The sequence below is a fragment of the Strix uralensis genome, chromosome 19, assembly GCF_047716275.1.
Source record: "Strix uralensis isolate ZFMK-TIS-50842 chromosome 19, bStrUra1, whole genome shotgun sequence".
Lineage (NCBI taxonomy): Eukaryota > Metazoa > Chordata > Aves > Strigiformes > Strigidae > Strix > Strix uralensis.
Genome location: NC_133990.1, coordinates 14425485 through 14450020, shown reverse-complemented (window position 1 = coordinate 14450020; position 24536 = coordinate 14425485). Strand labels below are relative to the sequence as shown.

At 48.8% G+C, this 24536-nt stretch overlaps 1 protein-coding gene across 1 annotated transcript in view; it reads right to left on the bottom strand.

Annotated features, from left to right (window-relative positions):
* The window catches only part of MAP2K6 (mitogen-activated protein kinase kinase 6), a 54063-nt gene extending 30458 nt beyond the window's left edge, over positions 1 to 23605 (bottom strand). The window contains exon 1 of the mRNA XM_074888968.1: positions 23314 to 23605. Coding sequence (XP_074745069.1) covers positions 23314 to 23329 — 16 coding nt within the window. The 5' untranslated portion in view covers positions 23330 to 23605. The remainder of the gene's footprint in view (positions 1 to 23313) is intronic.
* Positions 23606 to 24536: the final 931 nt, after the last annotated feature.

Here is a 24536-nt window from a genome sequence, read left to right as displayed (position 1 = left end):
CGCACATCAGATCCAACAGGATGCTAAATGGGCAACGGTGTTCTTGATGTTGTCATGTTTTAGCTAAAAAAGGAATCTCAAAAATACAGGTCTTGCAGTGCAGGCAAACAAAAACCCTCTTTCTCTGGCAGTTGCTAAGTCTGCCGTACCAGTGATCTCTCTGGCTCCAAAAACCTGCCTGCATCCTCTCGCACTTCAAGCAAACAAGACAACCACAGGCAGAAGAAAAGCAGTATCTTCAGCCTTATTTTGCACGTGGGAATTAAGACAGGGAAATTCGCCGACTTGCCCATGGAGTCAGGAACTGCCTCTTCAGCTCTAGAATTGAACTCTTCCTATTAACACTCCCCAGCCGTCTCTTGGCACCCTTCTACACGTCGACCATTCATGCACACCGCTGCAACAACATTCACACAACCACCAAAATCAAAAGAGAAACAAGCACAAATTTGCTCTGTTCTTCCCTTTTTATGTTTTTTTTCTTCATGGATTTGCTAACACAATGCCACGTGCTGTACCTGAACCTCAGGAACCTGCTCTCAGGCAGCTCTGGGAGGGTGAAAATGAACCTACTGGAAATTAACCTAATCTGAACGTGAACCAGAACAGGTTGCACAGCATTTAATCTTATCATGGTTCATAAGTGGTGTCAGCAGAAGAACTAGGTAGCAAAATGCCAAACCCAAATAAATATTAAAAGCCTTCCGCCTTCTGGTGAAATAAAATCTGCACTTTGGGGAGTTTATTTTCCTTGTCTCTTCTTCACAGAATACAATATTTTGAAACTTTGCCATTTTTTTGAAGCACAATCTGTTCGCGTATTCAAGTTGCCAAGACACCGACACAGTTTAACATTCTTTGGGGTTTTCTTTTCAAGAAAGAAGAAAGCAACAACAGTAGCAAGAATAAAACACAGATTTCAGATGGCACCAGGAGAAGGGATTGCAAACGGGAATTGCCACAGCCGGGACTTGCACCTGCAGCACCCACAGCTCCTGCGGGATGAGCTCACGGTGCGGAGGGGAAAGCGGTTCCCTCCACACCACGGCTCGCTGCGTGGTCATTTAATGAAAGTCTCGGGCTGCGATCAGGCAACTTCATGCCTCTCAACTGGATCAGGCAAACTTTCTGAGCTCCTTTTGTTACAACATGCAAAATGCTTGTCTCTCCAAGCCTTCTGGGGCCAGTGTCTGCAAGTGTCTCGCAGGAAGCATTAGCAATGCTGAACATGATACTGCCTTAAAACCAGAAGCATGGAGCAGCAGCCAGCACCGCTCTGCAGAGCCGTGGCTGCCACCCTGACAGGCTGCAGCGGGGTGCAGAAACCGGGGTCCCCCCCTTGCCCTATGCCCCAGCTCCCCGGCTCCCAGCTGCATGTGGGGGGGAGCTCAGCTGAGGCTCTTCCGCTGCTCCGAAAACAAAGGGTTCGGGTCACACATGCTTGAAGGAGTTTCTCCCCAAAAGCAAACACTGATGTTTAGAGAGCTTTTTTTTAAAAAAAAAAAATAATTGGAAGTCCCAACATCAGTTCTCTTCAATAATAACTGCCAAGCAAGTATCTCGCTGTCAAAATAAAATCCCTCAGTTTACCATAGCAGACATCAGCTTTGGAAGACAACGCTGTAATAAATTGCAGTTTGCAGAGAAAGTAATCTGTACAGGAGCTCAAAATGTGGAGGCAGCTTAATAACATACCAAATTGAACGTTACCTGTTCCATCCACCAGAAAAACAGTATTTTCCATAGTGTTTTTATGAATCATTATTATTTTTAGCTTTGCTTCCTGAAGAAAATCACATGTGTGTATTTGACAGTCTGTGACCCTTGTGGCAAGTGTAAATCCACTGGCCAATTTCAGCCCTATCTGACAGAGAAATTGAGCTTTTGCAGATTGCAAATCTGACAAGAAGAAGTGACAAAATAAAGTCCCCAACTCAAGAGGCAGGCTAAAGCACAAAAACAACCCATGACAGGCACCAGGCATCCATGTTCAAGCCGTGCAGAAGCCCCGGGTGTCTCAGACATCAAAATAACAGCACGAGGCTCAATCCTGAGGCACAAACCAGCCGAGGCCTGAGCATCAGTGCAGCTCCCTGGGATCTGCAATAAGGAAAGCCCCAGTGAGGCATCATACAAAGCGTGAAGTCTAAACATGGCTCCTGCAGAAAGTTCACAGTCCTGGTTGATCAACAGATGGGATCGTACATCTACTCCCCAGCATCCAGAAAGTCAGGAGTTTTCCATGTAAACAACCACTGGTGGCTTTCTCATCTCCAATCCTCCAAGTAAAGCTCATCTGACAGCTCTCCCTGCAATTTTCCGCACACAGCCTTCCACAAGCACTTGACTCAAAAGCCACGTTTCAAGAATAATTGAGGGGAAAAAACAGACTGGTTTGGAGTGATGCTGAGAGACATCTCCAGAACCGAGTTTTGATTCAGCAAAACATCCAGGGTATCTGTAACATTAAGCGCAAGCTTAAACCTGCTTTCTTTTAGCAAAGCAATTACCCACAGTAAATATTGAACTGACTGATGCTGGAGAAGGTGCCACCTTTAAAAAACCTCAGTGCTCTCCTGGCAAGTGCACCCATCAGGACAGCAGTAATGCAAGCATTTAGCTGCAACATCACTGCAACCTCCCACCCCAGCTCCCCCCCCGCGTGCCTTCTGCACGGCATTGGCTAGACCAGCCCAAGAAAGTCAATGCTGAGAATGAAATGAGGTCTGAAAGCAAAATTGTAATAGGAAAAAGAAAACCTGACTTAATGAAAACACATTAAATACTTCCCTGTGAAGGTCTTAAACCCAATTCCTGAGGGAGGGGAGAAAAATACAACTTCCAATGGGCTTGTTAACCTCTTCCCACCAGCACTGACGGAGCGTACAGGGAGATTAATGTTGCTAGCCCCTTTCAATTAGGGCAGCGTTAAATATCAATATTGAAAAAGGAAACTTCAAAGCTTCACAGCGAAAGGGTAGGAAGCATAACAGAGAATGAGAAAGAAAGGGAAGACAGAGGAATTCACTACCCACATACGCGGTAACAGAAAATAAACTTTTACTTCTGAAGGAAAATCCCATTCCCCAGTCTCCAGACTTTGCACTGCAGTCAAAAACTTTTTATGATATAATCCAAAGTAAATGGTTACTTGCCACAAAAAGCTCCTATTTCCTTCAAAGGATATTAACCAGTTCTGTCTTCACCACAATTTATTATTAAAGCTGTGTTCAATAACCATGTAGCAACACTTTCTTTCAAATAACACTCTTTAGCATATAATTTGCTGGTAAAATTTCACAGGCGGGAAATGCCTCTTTCTCCCACTTTTTTAAGAGATAAAAGAGGCTCATTTACTATTCCAGTCTTCCCTAAGGATTTTTTGTCTGATTTCTTGAAAGGTTTTGAAAGCCAAATGATCTGCTTTTCCCCTATCAGCTGTACTCAATTGTGTAAGCAAAACCCCCACACCTAACAGGAGGGCAAAATAGAAATGCTCGGAGTGTTTACGTGGAAGAAGAGTGAATCAGCATCTCATGGGCTCTGCAAGACTGAGCCCTGTACCACACAGCTGCACAACCAACGTTTCCCTGACACTGAAGCACCACTATGCCCCCTTTTCAGTGGGAAAGAACCTGTGGTCACGGCTTAGGTGCAAATCCCCAAACTGAGACGGTTCTTGCAGAACCAAGAAATTAACTTTTTTTGGTCCCAGATGCCCTGGAAATGCCCAGCAGGAAACAGCTCTTCATGCAAAGACTTAGTCTTCAACTGCGAAGGGCATCTCTTACCCATAGCCCAGCTCCAGCCCATATTTCAGCAAGCAATGGTAGATTTGATGCTGTCAAAGAGAAGTTCAAGCCTTGCAAGCCAGGTGGAAATACCCAAACCTCTGAGAACTTCACCCATTAACATGCCTGGACCCAGGCACATAAACACTGAGATATCTTAAAGCTGCTCATGACAGCCAGGGCAGGGTCACCTGGAGCAACTGCTGCTGTAGAAGATGCAGCAACCTCAAATTTAACATCTGTTTCACACAGGATGATCAAAGAGGGGGGGGGGGAAATGGTTTTTCAACAAGTATTAAAGAGCATCTCACAGGTTTATTATTTATGCTTGCAAATTATTAAAGGTTAAGGCAAAGCAATGGTTAGAGCTGATCCAAACCCATCTTGGCACACGAGGGCTCAAGGGCTGGTGATGGACTTGCCCATCTCCTTTGTCCATCAGTCATCTGCCCCAGCAACAGCTCGTCACTGCTCATGAGTTCGCAAGGTGAAGAGCCTTTAATTCCGCCCAGGTCTCTTCACCAAGGAATCCCACAAGAGGGGACGCCCCAGCCAAGTGTAAGAGGAGTGGGAAGGCCGGGTGCATTCCTGGCATCCCTGCAGTCAAACACTCACCACCTCTAGACTAAACAAGAGTCACCGAGCAAAGACGCCTGAGATTCCCTGCCAAATCGTTGAGCTTAAAAATTAAAATACACATAGATAACAAAATATATTTTAAATGAGTGTGTCTGAGGGAGAAGCTATGCTGCCAGGGCTTTACCTGGACTCATTTTTACAAGCTGGCTCCGTTCCAGGTGAAACAGAAATCAAGTCATCAGTCAAAAAGAACAAACACAATGGGTGTAAATTCATGAATTAGCCACTTCTGGTGGGTTTAGTAGTACAAATGTATCTTCCCAGGCAGTCTCTTCCCAGAGGCAGCACCACTTGCCTTCCCATGGGTTCTTGTGGCATCTCCCCAGACAGGACCACAGTGCCTCCTGCATCACCACTGCCTTCCTCCATGGGCTTTAGCTGCATGAAAGCCTTTGAGTTTTGTCACACAGGCAGTCAAAGTACAGGATCAGACGATGCCTTTTTGATTTATATCTCTTTGGGACAGATCTGCAGGTGACAGCAAGGCTGCTGGTGGTGACAGTGGTTTGGTGACTGGGGTTGGGACACGTGAGGGAAGTTCTCCCACCACTTCTGCCTCCATGGTTGGTTGCGTGTCTTGGTAACCCTTTGGTAAAGCTGCATAAAACCACATTGTGCAATGCTCAAAGCAGGGTGCCAGGGACAGGGCAGGAGAGTGCCTGAGCTGTGCCCACCACCCAGTTTGTAAATGCAGAGCTTTAGCCAAGGCCTAGTTTCTGAAGAAAACCAAAAGCTAGATGTAAGCACCAATGATGTGGAAGTGGGCCTGAAAATCTGTCTTCCAACCCCTCATTAAGCCACAGAAAAAGAATTTAATGTGCAAGAGATTCTTAAAACCTGTTCAAGTTTCAACTGAAGGCCAATGGAAGAGATGAAGTTGATATTGTGCTTTATTTGCCTCCTTGAAATGTAATTCAGCTGCTCTCTCCTTAGCCCTGTTAATAAGTAAGAGTGGCCAAGCGCCACTGGCTGCTTTTCCATCACTGCCATGAGCAACTGGATCGGTTGGAGGCAAATGGAGATGTCCCAACGAGGAACATGGCACGTCCTCTGCGCAGGACAGGGACGTTTCCTGCACGTCTTTTATCTGTGTCTTCCCTCGCAGTTGTTTGCAATAACTCCTTGGAAACGGCAAACTTGAAATCTGTTTCCTTAACAACTCATTTCAGGGCTGCTCAGGAGAAGGGAGCTGAGCCTGCCACGGTCGTGGGGCTGAGATGTCTCCCAGCTCTGGGCTTTCTTCCTCTCGTTTTGGTGCCGCGGAGCTGCTGGCTCATTTGGTGGCCGTTGGCACATCCAGGTCTGAGCACACCATCACTGCTGCCAGCCCCATCCCTGCGCCCCATCCCTGCGCTGCAACACACACCTTTACATCTCAAGAATCGAAGCTTTTTGGTTTTGCTTTCCCCCACCCCCACCCCCCCCGAACCACATTTCGGGACAGGAAGCGGGAAAGGCAAAAGCACTTTTATGACTGTGATGAATTTTGCCAACACATACCGGAATCAGGATATGCCTGAAACACTGCGCCAGGCACAGAGATACCACGGGACAGCCCTAATTGCCTCTGAACTCCACTCCTCCTCTTGGTGCTTTTCTCCAAAAATAAATAAATCTCATTTTATACCAAACCTGGAAATGTCAGCAGGCTAAATGGAGTGCTTGAGTCACTTGCTCTTCCCCTCTGCGTCTCCTTTCTGGCTCTGACGAATGGCTGCGACACACTGGGGGGAACCTGCTCCTAAAGACACCTCCCAGAGATTTAACCAGCCAATGCATCGCCCCAAGTGCACCCAGATTTGCTTTGGCAAAGAGGAGGTGACCTCAGAGCCACAGCCCAGAGGCAGATACTTTCTTTTCTCAAAGTCAGTCTAAGCAATGAAAATAGAGAGACAGAAAAACGCTGAATCTCCATCTGGAAAACCAACATCTGGAAGTCTGTACAGTAGGAAACCCTGAAACCTTGGCACAACACATGAGCAGATGATGCTGCATTCATCTTCCATTTAATTCCCAAGGCTCCTGAAGATAAGAAGAGCATGGCATGCCATTGCCTGGGCACACTTCACCCAGTGACCACGATTCCGCCGATCCCAAACTACTTGCCGATACCGTTAGCACCCACATTGCAATGTTGGAAATGCAATTTGCTGTCCTGCCCCGACAGCAGCCGGGCCCCAGCACCCCGCCGCGCCGGCGGCTGCCCCGGGGTTTCTTTGTCGCAGGGCTCAGCTCACTCCTCTGACTCAATCCTGCAACCTGTAATAAACCCAGCGCAGGAGAGGCCCCAAACCAAAATAGCAGGGCTTTTGCAAGGAGCGACGGAGGTGCACCGAATGAACCCCGTGGCAAAGGTTGTGCAACGTCTGCTCGGATCACGCCAAGGTTATTTGCGTCTCAGGGCCTGTCTCCACTGAAAGAGCGAGCTGCGTTTTCAACTCACGGCGGCTGACGTAGGTCAGCTCTGCTGAGGCACAAACACAACGGAGACAAAGATCTCCAGCTTTACTGCAAGGTAAAATCACAAGGTCAGTCCGTCATGCCTGCCTCAAGATTGGCCTCCAGCAGGAGACAGTTTGGTGGCGAAGCTCTGAACAGCACACGAACAAAACGCTGGAAGAAGACGAAGCACAAAGCTTTGCAATAAGGACTCCAGCAGACTAATCTGTGGATCCTGCAGTGCAGAAACATACAGAAATGTCACCAAACTGTGCAAATATCAGAACCTATTTGCCTGCCTTTCAATAAGCTCTGTATTTCAGTAATTCAATTTTGAAGGTAATTTCCTGATTCAGGCTAATCTCTCTTACTCTGCCCATTTTCCTCTTAACACATCCTGCAAAAGGGCTGCAGGCTGCTGTGTTTATTCATGTCAATATAGAAACCAGAGGGATGCAATTTCTTCTTATCTATCTGCAGATTTTGGTTATGAGAGTCTGTTTGTCACTCTGATAAGAGTGCATGTCAAAATTTTAGAAGAGTTAAGACCTTCTGAGTGCGAAACGGAAGAGACACTTTGATAGAGATTAGACATGAGATCCTGTGCTAAGACATGCACCGAACGCAGCGCTGCAGGGACTCTGGGAAGGGGGCAGGGAGCTGACACAGCTTTTGGGCAATTCCCTACCCTCCTGTAATCCACCACCAAACAAAGCTGAGCCCCCCTGCAGCTCTAGTCCGTAGGAGCTTGCAGGGAGCACTGGGGTAATCATGTGCTGGAGCAACCTTCCAGCAGGTTTTGTGGGACACCAACACCCAACTCCAGTTTGGAGGCGAACGCTGGCTGTCTGATGGAGGGGGTGATAAAACACAGCTGCACAGGGAGGGTACGAGGGTTTGGGATGATCTTTTGTGTCCTCTGGAAGTTGCTGCCACCTCGCTGAGCTGTTTCATGGGCTCCCACACTGGCTTGGACCTTCCATTGCTAGGACCTTGGGACTTCACTTCCCAACTGGGCTCTGCCCCGGTGTGTTCCTTGCACCCCGCTCCAGTGTTTGATTGCAGGAACACCAACATGAGAGAGGAAACGGGGCCTTCAGAGCCCATTTTCATACTCACAGACCAACAAAGAGCAGCCACATGCTCCCTTCTGATGCTAACAGGGAGATGACAACAAACAGCTTTCCCAGACAATGTCCCTTCCCAGCCCAGACACAGCATCACTCCCAATCTCAGCGAGGGAACTGCAGGCACAACGTGGGGCCACCATCATGCTCCTGTTGAGCTGGTGCCAGGACCAAGCTGGCATCTGCAGACATGACAAGGCAAGACAGAGTCCTCCCCTGACATCCTGCACTGCCAAGGCAGCCTTTAGATTAGCCAGTTTTTCTTTAGAAAACAGGTGCAATGCAAAACAGCCCTAAATCCATCATATTTTAGGTGCTAATATACGTGGGAGATGGTAAAGACGAGAGTTTTGCCTGCCTACGGCTTTCAGCACAGGGCTCAAGAGACTTTAATATTAAAAACCCTGTTACAACACTTTGGCTGAACTCATCTGGCGTGTGCATCCAGCTGCTCGAACTTCGATGGCCTGGGGGAAAGGGCACGGCTCCTCCCAAACTGCAGCACCTCTGTGCAAACGGTGGCAACACCGCCCTGCAGGAACGGCGCTGCGTTGGTTTCTATATTGACGTGAATAAACACACCACAGCTGGGAGCATCTGCTGTCAGGCAATACCACCCGGGCTGGGGCTTGGCTGCCCTAGGCTGACCCCCCAGCACCAGCTCTGCCCCTGCACAGCTCTCCAGGGATCAGCGCCTTCCTCCTCAGTGCTGGGATCGCCCAGGCGGGTGCAAAGTGGAATTGTGTGGTTCTCTGCTGATTCAGCCCAGCTGTAAGGTGTTCTGTCAGGGACAGGCACTGCCTCGTGATCCATCGGATAAAGAGGGGAGGAGGTGGTGGGTGCAAGGGTGTTCATGCTCTAGTTCCAGCTCTAACGACCCCGTCCATGGCCGCAGGCAAGTTAATCATAGAATCACAGAATATCTCAAGTTGGAAGGGACCCATAAGGATCTCATCAAGTTCAACTCCCAAGTTGTGGGAGAGCCTTGATGCTCCAGACATGCTGGATCCTCCAGAGACCACCGTGGAGGCACATGCATAAAAACACAAAATGCAAAATTCAACCACACATCCATCTCCAGTCGTCTGACTGAAATCTTACAGGGGCCAAACCCTCTTCCTTCTCCTCACCTTGCTTTGCCTCACTATTTTCCCACTCATCAACTTAATTTCATGGGTGTGCTCAAGACCTTCTCATCACGCACAGAGAAAAACCACTTCCACTCCCCTCCTCCCATCACGCTGTCTCAAACACCCTGAAATCCTGCAAACGCTCACGGCTGTCCAATGGGAGGCTGTGAGAGCCAAAGGCAACTAACGGCCCAGGGAAATCTTACTGGGGTCCAAGTGATGCCAAAAGAACTTTGTTTTCTGCTCCTCACGGCCGCTGGAGAAGGTTACATCCCTTGTGAGGCTCCTGCACCTCCAGCACTTGGGCAGCTGCATCCTCCTGTTGCTCTGGGAAAGATGTGACAGTGACAGAGATCCCACGGAGCAGCAGAGGCCGTCGGGACCCTCACGGCCTCTCCCCTCACCCCCATTATCATGAGAAGTCACAGCAACAGAGCTCCGGGGAGGTGAGTGGCCGGGACAGTCACCCCCTCCAGTCACCAGTACACCATAAATCAAGCCCGTATTTTCCCTCTGCCAAGGTCCGCTGGCTTCACTGCCTCCCCATCCCAGAGCCTGTTTTCTTTGCTGCTTATCTCAAATTAGGAAATCCACAGGAATTGCAGGCCAGGGAAGCTGTTTGTCAAGAGCCTCCAGCCCTCGTGGGGATTTTTTATGAGGGACTTTCGTTTACTTGCTGCTTTGTTTTCAAGCCCTCGGCTGTCTGCTTGCAGTGGGAGTTTGCTGGAATCAAAACTGGAGAAAAGCTCTTGGAATTCACCCGGGGAACAAAAGGCCTTTTGTGCAGGAGGATTTGGAGGACGTGGCTGCTTTTATTGCCGCTACCTTCATTTCTATTCTCTCCCCGCCAAAGAGCACCTGCCAGCGGTGCCGGAGGAGGTGGGCTGCTGCCCGTGCACGGGGGGATGTGTGGGCAGGAGGACGGATGCCTCCCGCGCCCGCAGGCAGCGGAAGCAGAGCACTGCAGGCAGGAGGGTGAAGCGCTTTCCAAATGTTCAGGCATCGCGGCGTGCAAGACTTACTCACCCGAGCCTTTCGGCCAAGCTCCGTGCTCCCTGCCCTGGCTCTGCCCCTCGCACGGAAGGTGGGGTGGGCTCCGCTCCTCAGTGCAGTGGCAGCACCCTAAAAAGTCTCCCAAGGGATGGGCAGGCTCTGCCATGCCGGTGGGTGCTCCCGTGAGATGCAGCCCTGTGGATGGGGGGCTGAAGCTCCCACGGCCAACGTGTGAGCGGGGATGCTGCAGGTTCGCCTGCGAGCTGGGCATCACTCCCGGTACTCCACTTGCTTTTTTTTACTTCCTCTTATCCACCAAGACTTCACCTCAAAATGCCACAGTGAGTGACCCCATAGAGCTACAGGGCTCTGACCAACTTCCCATACAAATATCTAGCAGGCAGCAGCAAGTCTCCTCTATTCAGCATAAAAGCAGGTGCCCTGTCTGCCTCAGACACGGTGGGAGCAGGATTTGCCTTAAATCCACCAGTCCCAGCCCAGCTACAAACACTTCTACACTTCCCAAACCCGCCACTCCCTGGAAAACTTGACACAGTAAACGAGCATCCACCTCCTTTCCCACTGCTCTGCAGAGCCTCAAAAACAACTTTCTTAGGTCTGGCTGCAGGGAGGCGATAAGGACGCCCTCCCCACCAGACAGACGTTTTGCTCAGGGTCTACCTCCAGTTTCAATTTTGGTTTTCAGGTTTTTTTAATGCGCTTGGTGCAAGTGCGATTCTCTCCCAGCGGGTCCCACAAGGTGATTTTAAAGAAGCATCACGGGTGGAGGACCCCACAGCAGAGCTTCATTTCACCTGAAAAACAAATCAGCTCCTACATCTGCCCCAACTGCCTGGACACCGAGGGGTGACGAGCCCGTGCACCCGGCAGAGCGGGCGAGGGGCAGCCGCCCCGGCAGCGCTGGCACCGCGCTTTCCGAGCCAGGGCCTCTTGGAGCTGTCAGATGTGCTGCCAGCCCGGGGAAATGCAAATTGCTTTGGAAAACGAAGGTGACATTTCCACCCGCTTGCTGATTTCTGCTGTGCTGCAGACTCAAAAGCCCAATTCAGGCCTGCGGCTCCAGCTATGAAGGTTCTTATGTCTTGATGGTGCTTACATTTAAGCACGTGCTTACCCAGAGCACATGTTCCTATTAAGGCTGTATTAAGTGCCAGGCTGAGCAGGAACATGTACCTAAAGGCTCTGCCAGACCTTTGCAATAGCTGCAGCAAGCACCGGTCCCCTGGGCACCCGGCTGCTGGCTTGAGCCCATTTCTCAGCCATACCCACCCAAAGGGACAACCCGCACACAGAAGTCCCTCTGCGAGCGGTGGTGCCAGGCAGGTCGCAGGTTCCTTGTCATTGCTTCCCTGTAGCATCCGCTGGCAAAGCTACGCAGGCAAGTGCTGTTCAGCCAAAAATGAGTCAGGAAGCTTAAAGAAGGGAAAAACAGGTCTTTGCTAAATCGGGAGGGTGTGATGGGCCAGGAAGGACTCCCTGGGGGAGCTCAGCAAACTGGCGCTTTGGGGTGTCACTGTCCCCAGGCAATCAAGCACAGTTATTTGTTCTTCAGCTCTGAACTGCTGCTCCCCGCCTGTTAATGCAGCCCCATTTCTCTGCAGAGACGCTTTTGCTCGCTGAGCAGGATCGCACCTTGTCTGTGGGATACCTGTCTCGGTGTCAGCACCCTCGCAGCAGGACAGAATAAAATCTAATCAATACCACAGGGCAATCTGAGGTATGGTTTTATTTTTGTTACCGAGCGCTCCAGGCAGCCACAGGACTCTCATTTTACCAAGCACAGATTTAATTTGTTCAGCATATTGTAAACGTTGGACGTTTAAACTACACCACTATCAGCCATCTTCTACTGCTGATGCACAGCATATTAAACTTGGGTTTATAATTTTCTGCTCAGGAGCAAAGCCACCTTAGGATAAAATGGGCAATTTATGCTCCATAGAGAGAAAACTGCCCATTGATTTGGTCATTCTGCAAGTTAGAGTATCAATAACTTTTACAGCCAAACAGGAATATCCACAGAAATAGAGGAATGTGCCACAAGCCATTTCTCTAACGAGTATCCCCACCCTCTGCAGAAGGTCTGATGAACAGAGGTCCCTGATGAACAGGAAGGCTACATTAATCCACGTGGTCAAGCATCCACTGCACTCCTCAGGGAAAAAACAGCACCTCTGGGTTGAAAAGATTTAATAAATAGTGCCAAAGTTGTACAAGACACCTCTAGACTGAATTACTTCTCAGTCCCCAAGTTGTGCTGTTCTGTTTGGCAGCTGGCAACTGTTTCAACTAAAACTGTTGAACTGAAGATAATTTTAGGAGCACTTTCGTCTTCTCTGGTGCAAATAACACTCAGAAGTGTTTCAAATCAACGCCTAATTTTCTTCCCAGTGCTATGCCGCTCACGCTCCATCCTTCACTCGAGGCTCAGGCCAAACAGACACATTGAGTAGAAATCTGGTGGCAATCTCGCCCGGAGGTTTTCCTGCATTAGAAGAACGCCGTGGCACCCGCAGCACTGGCATGGAAGGAGACAATCTGCTTCCTTCCTTAACATTTTGCCATGGGGAATTTTTGTAAAGGTTCAGCCAAATATTGTGATTAAGTTTTCAACGCGGTCATGACTTTGACCAATCTGCCTTTGTGCTGTGTTAGACAGCTCTCTTTTGCTATTCTTTTTTTTTTTTTTTTTTTTTTTTTGATTTAAGAGCTTATTTGCTTATTTTTGTCCCTAAATTATTAAAGATGGCATTTGACAGTTCTGGACCGCATAGATGGGAGGAACTAACTCATGCTCCCTCTGCTGGCAATGCCTCCCAGCAAACGTGTAGGTCCTACTTTAAAAACACACAGGAACCCTATTCATAGTGAGAAGCCAAGGGCAACCGCAGGAAAGCCAAACCCATGTGCCCTCAGAGCCCCGGCACCCACCCAGGTCTCCAGCACTGCAACTCTGGGCACTACCCCAACACCGGAGCAGGACAGGAGGCCCTAGGAGAATAACTGCACCTGGTCTGTGCCGTCAGCAACGACAGCAGCTGCTCCATAAAACCACCAGCGGCGGAGATGGGCAAGAACCGGAGCTGCTCCACCACCACTACGGCAGCGGTGAGTCTGTCCGACCACGAACATAAAGTCTCAGTCCTGCAACCACTTCAGCAGTGTATCTCTGCACATACAGGAAGGCTCAGGAAGCAAAAAGCCATGAACGTGAAGGTCTGCAGGATGCAGCGCAGCTCTCGGGGCTTCCAGGGAAGCTCTTTCAAGTTCAAACAGATTTTAGCCAGAGGTCAGAGAGCATGAACTTCCAGCTCTCCTTCCAGACCCCTGCTAAGAGCACACACTTGCGTCTATGTCATATAATAAAGTAAAGCAGGCGGTATGTAAAGAACAAAAGCCTTTCCCCAGCTTTTATAATGCAATTTTCTTTCAATTTGGAAAACATGTACTGTGGCAGAAGACAGCAAGTCTTCTCCTTTTTTTCCCAATAAAGTGTCCCTGACACAACCGGGCAGATTTTTTTTCTATCCACATATGTCCACATGTATCAAACACCGTCAGGTTACATCTCTCCACCCAGCCTTCTAAATCAGGAGCTGCAAATACAAAACTCCCTTTATAAGCCTTTCTGTCAAAGCCTCTATAGAACTCCCTGTGCGAGGCTCAGGACGGTAGTTTCAGTTGTTACATACACGCTCGCAAATACGATACCGCTTTCTAAGTTGCAAGAACAGATAAGCAGAAATGGAAAAAATTAAACCATGAAATAGCAGGGCAGTATAAATCATCTACGCAGATCCATAATGTCCATCCCACTTAGCAACCAGGACAAAATATATCCCCAACCTTGTAAATTCTTACGTGTGTTCTCAACCCCAAGCACATTCAGTCCCCCTAACTCCTGCAAAAGGATTCACGTGCTCCAAGTTTAGCATGTGCACAAGTAGTTTCAAGATCAGAGCGTGAAAAAAATCCTATTTAGCTTCTCTTTTAAGGGGAAAGAAAAAAAATTCTTCAGACCCCACTCGTCCAAATGAGGGCCCTGCTTGGCTACAGCTGCTCTGAATAGGCTCTGATTCAATCTCCCAGATTGCTCCTTGCGTCTCAGCTGCGGCAATGCCTTTTTAAAGCAAGCTCCATGAAAAAGATCCCCCCTTTGCAGGAGGTGCTGGCTGGGGAGATGCTTGCACAGGATGGGCCCTAAATGAGCGTGCTATAAGGTAAAGTAACTGCTTGTTGATGCTGGAAGCGCTGGCATTGTTCTGAGGTCTGCGCAGGAAGAGCGAGAGGAGGAATGCTCTCCTATTGCAGGAAGCTGTTCCAGCCTCTTATCAGACATAGAGCTTCTGATTTCTTGCGGGGGAAGTACCAAATGTTTTTGAGGGGAAGAAAAAAAGGAAAAAAAAAATATCACATGCTTAGCTATAAAGGAAGCTGCCTAATGACATGAATGAAACTAAAGTCATGCTATGAGGAAGCTTGCTGTGCTGCCCAGCTCAGGTGGCTACGAGCAAGGGCACGTTCCCATACTGTCACCCCGCAGAGACCTGGAGAGGTGCAAGCCCAGAGGTCCTCCTCTCTGCCAGAGAGGTGCCTGCTGCAAATTCAGTCTTTCTTGTCTCTTTCTTGCCCACTTACTACTAATCATCTTTAAATGCAACGTCTGTGTCACCCTCCCCAGCTGCCAGGGACTATTTTGGGCTCTCCCTCCAGTTCAGATGCTGCTCTGTTGGGGGGCTGTTTTGCGATGTCCTTTCATGCAGTGCACCACATCGATCGTGTCTTTTAGTTAATTTGTAAAACGGATTCCTTGGCAGGAATTCAAGTTCTCTGTAGAGATGTTCCAAGTTTTATTAGCAATGAGCACATTACTGGTGTCCTTGGGAAAGGTAAGGAAGTCAGAGTCTATGTTAATTGCCTTTATTTTTTTCTAGAGGGTATCTCCCAAAGGGGACAACTCTATGCCACACAGAATGGCTCTCTGGTTACATAAGTACCTGTATATATAATGGCTGTCATGGCTTATTGCATAGATATCTGAGTAAACTGCAGTGTTAGGTACGTTCACTATTTTATCAGACTTTGTGCTTTATTTGAGCAAAGCGCTCCTTGTCTCCAGCCTGGTTTCTCCCAGCAGGTTGTTAGGGGATTATGGTTTCCATCTCTTACAGTTAAAAGGCAGAAAACACTTTGGAACAGGTTGAAAAACAACAGTATCTAGAGCATTGCCTTTCTTCACCTTTAATAGGCTACTCTATCAACCTTCTGCTTGTTAAGTGAGAAAAAAAATCTGTGGGCATGCAGTGAAGGTCAATCTTGTGGTTTTTGAAAGCGTTTAATTAGTACGGTTAAGTACTGAGGTCTGCTTGGGAGTGAGCTTCTGCGTTAACCATAAGCATCTTTCTACTTGGAGGATCAAACCTGCAAGAGGGGACTGCAGGTTAAGTCTACATCTCCACGTCCAAAACTTCAGTGGTGGTCAAGTTTAGGATGAAAACCGCCACAGTTTCCCTGTCCTGTTGGTAGTTCCAAAACCTGCATGGCAGCTGGAAATCACATCTTTGTCTGCACCTCCTTAACAGCACAGAGTCCCAGCTGGCCAGATCCTGGCCTCCTTGTGCAGGGGCTGGGGTGACCCACTGCACCTTCAGGGACCCATCAGGGCTGCCAAAAGCCCTGTGCTATGGCTTGTACTTCTGCTGAGACACATTTGCTCAGTGCTTAAATCTACTTAAGATGTAGCTTTGCCCAAAGGGGTTTTGGCATGTTGCCAATAGCATGTAAAGTCCCTGTCTTTTCCTTCATCTAACTGGAAGAAGGGAGAACAGCTGTTCTCAGCTCCTACAGGTGTTTCGCTCCTTGAATGAAACTACAATAAATGTCACATATCTGTGCTTTAATCCCTGGGCAGTAGCATGCATAAATGCCATGATCACAGGCTGACACTTCCTTTTTAAAAGGCCAACAGCATCAGCAGTTTGAAAGAAGAAATCAGTTCCAGTCCTTAAGAAGCCAAACTTGGTTTTATTTCTTCATACTCTTGCAGCATTGGAGACCCTAATTGTAGGCAATTAAAGCTGCCCTAGGAAAAAAGGGCTGTGTTGAAATCAAAGCTGGAAAGTGTGCCTCTAAATGGGTGCCAGTTGCCAGCGCTGGAGAAGTGCCCCAGAACGAGGAGCCGGTGCCCAGGGCGGTGCTTGGCGCTGCACAAACCCTCCATGCAGAGCTGGTGCCAAAAGGACCTTCTCATCGCGTGTGCCCTGGTTTTTAAGTGAATGTTTCACCTCCTACATGCAGGCACTTGCGTGAGCATGCAAGTCTAGCGGGCTCGTAGTGGGGCTCCTGCGTATGAGATGGGAGATGCTGCGAGTTGACGAGAGCAGATATAATGGAGCGAGTCCAGGGAAAGGGAGTCAGTCATGAATGCTGAGTTTGCCTTTAAAATGTTCTCTCTTCCTTCCTTTTTGATGCTGGTACTCTGGGAAGGTTTGTCTTTGCCAGATGGGGACTTCATTACTTTAGAGTTGTTAGAACAAAAGACCTCTTTGAGTCATTTTCTATATTTGACCTTGAGCTACTGCAGGAGCAATAAACATTCTTAAGAGGAATGATAACACGGAGAAAAGCTGTAATTTTCACAATGTAACTTGTTGCTTGAGTGTCAAGCCCTGCTGAAAACACACCACTGAAGAACGTCAGGATCAGACCCCACTGCAGGATGAAAATAAGCACAAACGCATCTTGCCTGGGACTTCCACAGAAGAACTGCCAGATGATGCTCTGAGGCCATTTGGCGCTGATAAGCATTGTTTCACTGAGTGCAATTACATATTTTTGTTTAGAAGAAGATTCTCCTTCAAAAGCAGCTACCAAGTCTATGCTGATTCAGCCTTCATTAGAGGCCTCTTACTGCAGACACAATGAAGTGTTGACTCCTGTACTTATTTTCTGTTGCTGCCTTATCTTTGGCATCTCATCTGCAACTACTCCTGTTTTTTTTTTTTTTTTTCCACTGGTTTCATCCGAGTGCAGTAGAAGTGGATGCTGCTTGGGCTTCAGTTCTTCTAATGATTTTTCATCTGCTTGGGTGCAGGCTAGGAAAATCTAGCCTCGATTATAAAATTGCAAGCTAAGTAGGCTAACAAAACAGCAGCAGCAAGAAACTGGATCAGCTTTGCTCAGTGAAGTTTTCCGGCTCAAGCAGGGGGAAAAAAAAATGCTTTCTCTTTCTGCAATCTTTCTTACAAATATGAAACCCTGTCTCGGCTGCAGAGGCTGTTCCCTCTGGCTGTTTGCACAATGCTCCTTGGGCTTCACTGCACTCAGCTTTTTGCAGCAGCCTAACAAGCCATGGATGTTGCTCCTACAGCAACTGCAGGAGGGGAAGGAGCCTGAGCAGCTCTGCCCCAAAGCGCTCTCCTGATGCGGTCGGATGCTGCTCTTACCATGCCCATACGAATTCAGGCCCCTGCTTGACTATGGGATGCAAATCCAGAGCGATGTTCAGCTGCAGCTTTGCTAGCACCAGCAGACCAAGATGCACAAGTGGCTTCTTGGAGCTTCCATAAAGGATGTTCAACATCTGTTTGTAACATCTCCAAAGTAAAGATGACTCAGAAGTGCTTTAGCACCCCAGAGACTTTCATGGTGGGATGAACCCTCTGAAACATCAACTGGGTGTTTGGAATTTTGAACTTAAAAGGAAGGATAGCTTTAATTCTGGCTTTGAGGCAAAAGAAAGCCCTACAAACAAGAGTCTCAGGCTTCCCCTCTCCAAATTGCTTTTTACTGAGCCAGGATTACTGAGCAGAAGTCACTTTTCCATTCACACTTGTCAACATGCAGAATATTGTGGATTTGGAAGACAAAAGCAAAAAAATCCCAACTTTCTGCACAATGAGTAGATATGGAAATTGCACTGAATGGCCTTCACCACTTTGCCACCACAGATCATAACATCTAACGTGGCACAGCTCCAGGGTCCTACATCTGCCTCCTTACTAACACTGCTCTAGCTGATAATGCTAATTTCTCAAACTGCTCAGACAGGCCCTAAGGAAGGGAGCTAAGTAACTCTACAGGTAATGAAACTTTTTTTTAATTATAGCTCTGTCCATGTCTAAAATTAAAAGAACAGTCCTGCAATTTATCCGGCCACCGGAGACTGACTCAACACTTTATACAATGATGCTGCTGGTGACCACGCTGCCAGCTAGAACAATGCACTGATTGTCCCCCAAAATGTGAGTGATCGCAGTAAGGGACACCTGTGTGCTCTGGTTGTCACCCCTTTCCCTTACCCAGAATTACCTGTGCCACCCGCTGCCATCGGGAAGCCATGACCTGCCCAGCGAGCGCTGCTGCGGGTGCTTTAGCTCCTGGTGAGGTGCAGGGCTTCGCCTTTGGAGCTGGGCTGGGAGGAGACCTGGGGGCAGGCTGAGCATTAGAAATGCAAGTTCATGAGGTGAAGGCAGGGAACCCCTGGGAAAGAGTTGGGAATCATGACCATGGCCAAGGATCAGGGTAACAGACACTGCGGTCCTCCGAGTGCACCGGCAGAGGAGGGCTGCAAGTGTGTTCCTGCTCCTGTGCTATCAAAGCTCCCCATGGTATTTTTCTTTTTTCAACCTAAAAAAGGGATGGGAGCTTGTTTCAGATGTGTTGTTTTCAAATCCTTTTCTGAGAGGCTTCTACAGGTGTTGTTATGGTTCTTTTCAGCAGGAGAAAACAGACAAGTGACATCAAATGCATGTATTGTTCAGGGGGAAAAAAAGTAACTTTACTCCTCTTGTATATTTGCAACCACAGTACACAGAATTTGCAAATCTGCCATGTGACTTCGAAGGTAATTGTGTTCTATTAATGTCAATGCTCTTGGAGGATTGAAGTGTCTCATGTCTCTAAATTACTCCTGTGGTTTTAATTGAGTATCATTTGCTTCACCTTAGCAGCTTGTGTATGTGTCATGGGAGGGAATTCACCCCAACGGAAGCTCCATTTTTTTTTTTGGTGACTAAAGTAACAAATGAGCCGCACTTACTGTGGCAGTGAGAAGCCTAAACTTTTTTTCAGCTGGAGGGAGAAGACAGCTCTTTGCTTCTTTTTCCCCTGCAACTTACCGCTTTTATTGCTATAATTACTTCTATAGTTGGAGCTTTTAAATGCTCGTGTCTACCTGTCCCTGCCGAGCAGCCCAACGCTTAGCAGCGGGGAGCTGCTGCCCTGGCCAGCACCGCGCCGGCTGTCGGGACATGGGGACAGGGCACCCTGCAAACACTTTGGCTTTTGCAGCCCTGGTGTTGCTCCCTGGGCTGGAAGGGGCGAGAGCTCCTGCCCTGCATGGCCCACAAGCAAACGCATCCATAGCACAATGCAGAGGGAGCAGGGCACAAAATACACCAACTGGGGAGTCCTGACTGGGTATACTGGTTCCCTCTTGCTCAGCTGTGTAGAGCAGTGATTCAGCTTCTGTCAGACATCATTTCTAGCCTAATACTTTCTACCCCAACTAGTTGGTTTTCTTTTATCCCATGCTGGTTAATTCCTCCAGTGTGGCACTGCGTGAAGCTTTTAAACCTCTTTATAAACATTTGCCCCCCTCTTAACCTGAAGCAAGTACACAGGCACCTCCATCCCAAAAGTGGCATAGCAGAGCAGGCAGCACATGCAATGGGGTGAAATAGTAATTCAACATGGTATCCTGAAGAAAAAAAATAAAAATAAATCAACAACTCAAACCAAAATTGGCTGTGCTAACTGCTAGACTAGGCTTTGCTAGGCTTGCACCTCAGTGACCGTGCCACAGCTTTGCTCACCGTGCTCTTGCAAAGCCTGCCCTTGCCAAGTGCCTATGTCATGGGAGTGTGTTAATGGCAAGAAGCTGAGGTGGTGCTGACGAGGCAAACTGCACATTGCACAACCAACGGGAGCCTCACGCTGCTTACGAGTTAATTTTATACTAGCAAAAACCTACCACCTACCTAGGATTTCTTTTTTTAAAAAAAAAAATCTACCATTTAGGCTTTACATCTGTTCCACTGAGACTTCTAGCTGGGAAAAAAGAGCATTTTGCATAAAATGCAGTATTTTGAATAGGTGCAGGGCCTTTGGTCAAAGTCCATAGGGTACATATTCAGCCAGCATCACGTGGGACATGGTTCTCATAATCTCAGTATCCCTTTTCAGCTAGAGCACAAAAAAAAAAAACGTATTTGAAACAACAAAGCCTAACAATTAGGAATGAGATCAATGGACAGCAATATTTAGTTAAATGTAGCTCATTTCAGCGTACTATTTATGAATTAGTGCTCTAATGGGAACTGCTCCCCCTTCCCTTTTCTTATTTCAATGGAGAAATTTGCATATTTGCAGGTTGCTTCTCTGATGTGGGCTTCGTGAGTGAATAATTCTCCCATTACAACGAATTTGGAAGACTCTTGAATATATCTGCTGTCACGAGAGTTCAGATTTATAGCCTCAAACTGTGTTTAGCTTGTAATTAATATGGACTTCCGCATTTTTTTTCTCTTCCAGAATAATATCCTATTAGTCATGACAGCCAAATGTACCGTATTTGGGCAACGATTCAACAACTTCTGAGATACCATCAACATCAAACCCCACTTGTCCAGAGCGGACTCCTCTCTGAAGGTGAGAAACGGACTGCGGGGACCTGCTGTTCTTGGGGAAATCTTACTTGCTGTGGATCGCTCCATCCACCTAAAAATACCATTCTGCAACTTAAAAGAGGGAATGAAGGTAGAAATGAGCAAGGGTCTGCACCCGGTAGCATCATTCTGACTCAATCTGTATTTTGTTGGTCACAAAGTCTTAGGGAGTCCATCAGGGCACAGGTAATGTGGCCACGAGCGCGGTGCTGGAGGCATCTGCGGGTGGCTGCAATGGAAAGGGCCAGAAAGAAGCTGTTGCTTCCAAACTCCGGGGAGAGTTTTATCTTCTACAGCCCGCGCTGTGGTTCCGCAGAAAGCAGATCACCTCCGCTTCTTCGCGTGGCACAGGCAGGGTCCAAGGAGCGGTTCTGCCCGCTGAACTAGGGGAGATTCCCTGCAGTGAGTAAATCTTATCGGAGAACAACCCTCCTGATTACATGTTCCCCTGACAAGCAGCATTAAAAAAATTAATCTCTGGCAAATTCCAACTTTGGAAATGATTCAAAGTAGGGAGAGGGCTCCGCGGCTCAGCAGCTGGCTGGAGCTCTGTGCGGTATTTTAGAAAGCTGACGAGGAACCTCCTGTGCAACACATGAAAGCTGATCCTGAAATGCAGATTATGCCTCCCTTAATTCATCCTGAAGAGCGATACCTCTGGTGCAAACCCCGGAGCTGAAACCCCTTCCTGAGCAAAACCTCAGCCTGAACAGCTGAACTTGGAAAAGTTATCCGTGTAAGGAATTCAAACTTAGACACCCCTATGGCAGAGGGCGAGATGGACGGAAAACGGATTCAAGAATGATGCCATTCATTGAGATCGTGTTTTGTGGGTTGGCTACTTGTATTTTCCCATTTTCCTGGTACTGAGAAGGACAGACAAGGCCAGTTCTGGCGAGCGCAGGGGCTCAGCAGCACCGTGGGAGGGTGGGCTGCAGGGCCACCAGCACAGGTCCCGGCCTGTCACCAGCTCTATGCGGTCAGGCTCTTGCACCCCAAGGCTTTCTGGGGACCCCCGGGAAGCGGCTGCTCCCCTGCCCAGCCCCTGCCCCTCCGTGGGTCTCGCAGGGACCCTCCTGCGAGCGGCAGCGTGCTGTGGGTATCATTTGGTTCAATTCTGCATTATCAAACTTCCTTGGCTCTTTCTATTGGAAACTTTTACAATTCTCTGCTTGGCTGGAAAAGATGACTGCAGCAAACCCAAATTAGGAATAAATTATACAACAACTTTACATTTTTCTTACAAAGGAAAACTGTGTGGCAAGAGCTGTGAAAGCACCTCCTTCCTATGTCCTCCCAGCAAGGCTTATAGTGGAAGGCCACTGACTTCACAGATGTCTTTAAAAAAAAACAAACAAACAAAACAAACACAACAACAATAACAAAAAGCCCCAGTCCCAGTTTGGAAACTGCTCTAGAACTGGGCCATGCACTGTCTCTCACCCCCCCACTCCCCAATATGTGCGAGGGCTGCAAAATGCAAGGAGAGGCAAGCTGCACTACCAAATCCAAACATTTAAAAGAAGCTCCAAAAGCTGCATCAGTGTGGCCAGTCGCTGACATATCTGCTTCTATTTTCACAATGAATGGCCGGAGCAACTCCTTAAAACATCTCAGCCTGGTCTTGCAGGGACTATTGCATTCCCACAGCATTTTTGCAATATTAAATTCTCCACCTCCTTCCACCCCCCCACACCCCCCTTCCCCTTGCAGGACACAAGGCAGAGCCGCTCGGGAATAATCATCAAGTTAAAAAGCAAAGATCAAGCCTTCCCCACCACGCTGGCACAAAAAAAAATTTAAAAAAAATTTAAAAAAAAAAAATCAGTGTTGTCCCCTACCCAAATACACCCCTCCCGCTCCATCCGAAGCGCCGAGCAACTAAATGCTAAATAAAGGAGCTCTTCTGCGATCTGGTGTTACAAACCACACCGCTGCCTCTGACCAAAAGTTACCAAATATTAAAGGGGGGGGGGGAGAAATCGGTGGAAAATGATCTCAGTCCTGGCACAAGAACAATACTTTCCCATGGAAACATAGGTATATATTTAATTCCTGGTAACTCCACTCAAGCTTCACCTTTCATCTCCTCCACGGACTTCTTTAAAAGTTTCATTTAATTTTGCACTTGAAATTAGCCGCAATTGGCATGCTCTGTGCCCATTTTGCATGCACGCATACAGCAGCGAATGCATCTGCTCCTCAACACCCTTTATCTGTCCTGACTGTGCAAAAGGCAAAAAAAAAAAGGGCTCGGTAATCCCCGCAGAAGAATTCGAATAACGTCAATGCACAGCTGAACGGCGAGCCCTGCCTCCCAGGAACTGTGTGTGTGAGTGTGTGTGCGCCTGCAAAAAGGCACATACTAAACAGGAAATGCAACTGCGAGCCATTGAAAAGCCTCAAACTTCAAAATGCAACTGCATCCCGAAAAATGCATGCATGCACTTGAAAATGCATGCACGGCTTTCTGCAGATTTGCGACGAACAGAAGCAGGAGCCTTACCTCGCGACTGAGACATTTTCCCCTTTGCTTTGCTGGGGGAGGGGAGCACAAAAGACTTTGCCTTGCCTCTCTTCTGGAGCTTTAGTTTTGCAACAAAGATGCAAAACTGCAAGCGCCCCAAATCTTCGCGCAAACGGGAGTTTTCCTGACTCGCTGCAGCCGCTTCTCCGTGCAGCGGGGGGGGGGGGGGGGCCGTGCAATTGCACAGGGTGCAGGGCAGCTTGCAGAGCGGGGGGTTCCTCCCCCCCTGCTTGCAATGGCAGGGAAGGCTCCGCTGCACCTACATGATGGGCCAGGGCTGGCAGCGAAAACCTCCAAACTTGGAGCGGGGGGGGCGGCGGGGCGCAGGCGCGGGGCCGGCGGCCGCCGCGAGGCCCCCTGGGAGCTGTAGTCCCGCCGCTGCCGGCAGGGGGCGGCGCGCCCGCGGAGACTGCGCGCGCGCGCGCGGCGGGAGGGGCGGGGCCGAGCGGCCGCGCAAAAAGCGCGCAAACGGCCAGAGCGCCGCGGGGGCGGAGGTTGGCTCGGCGCAGGGGACGGGGGGAGCTGGATCGGCGGGGGCTCCGCGGAAATAGCGCGGCGGATCGCCTTTTTTTTCTTTTTTTCTTTTTTTCTTTTTTTTTTTTTTTTTTAATTATTTTTCTCCCTAAACTGCTGCGGAAGGTGTCCCTGCCTGCGCCTCTGTCCGGTGGCTGCTGGATGGCCTCCTGTTACCGGGTGCGGGGGCAATCATAGAATGGTTTGGGTTGGAAGGGACCTTAAAGATCACCTAGTCCCAACCCCCCTCCCACGGGCAGGGACACCTTCCACTAGCCCAGGTTGCCCAAAGCCCCACCCAACTTGGCCTTGAACCCTGCCAGGGAGGGGGCAGCCACAGCTTCTCTGGACAACCTGTGCCAGGGCCTCACCACCCTCACAGGGAAGAATTTCTACCTTAGATCTGATCTAAATCTCCCCTCTTGCAGTTTAAAACCATTACCCCTTGTCCTATCCCTACCCCCCTGATCAAGAGTCCCTCCCCATGTTTCCTGTAGCCCCTTTCAGTCCTGGGAGGTCGCTCTAAGGTCTCCCCGCAGCCTTCTCTTCTCCAGCTGAACCCCAACTCTCTCAGCCTGTCCTCACAGGGGGGTGCTCCAGCCCCCCGAGCATCTTCGTGGCACCCACCCAACGCAGCCACTTCCCCGGTGGGATCCTGCAGCTCCCTGGGGACCAGAAAAAGGCTCCAG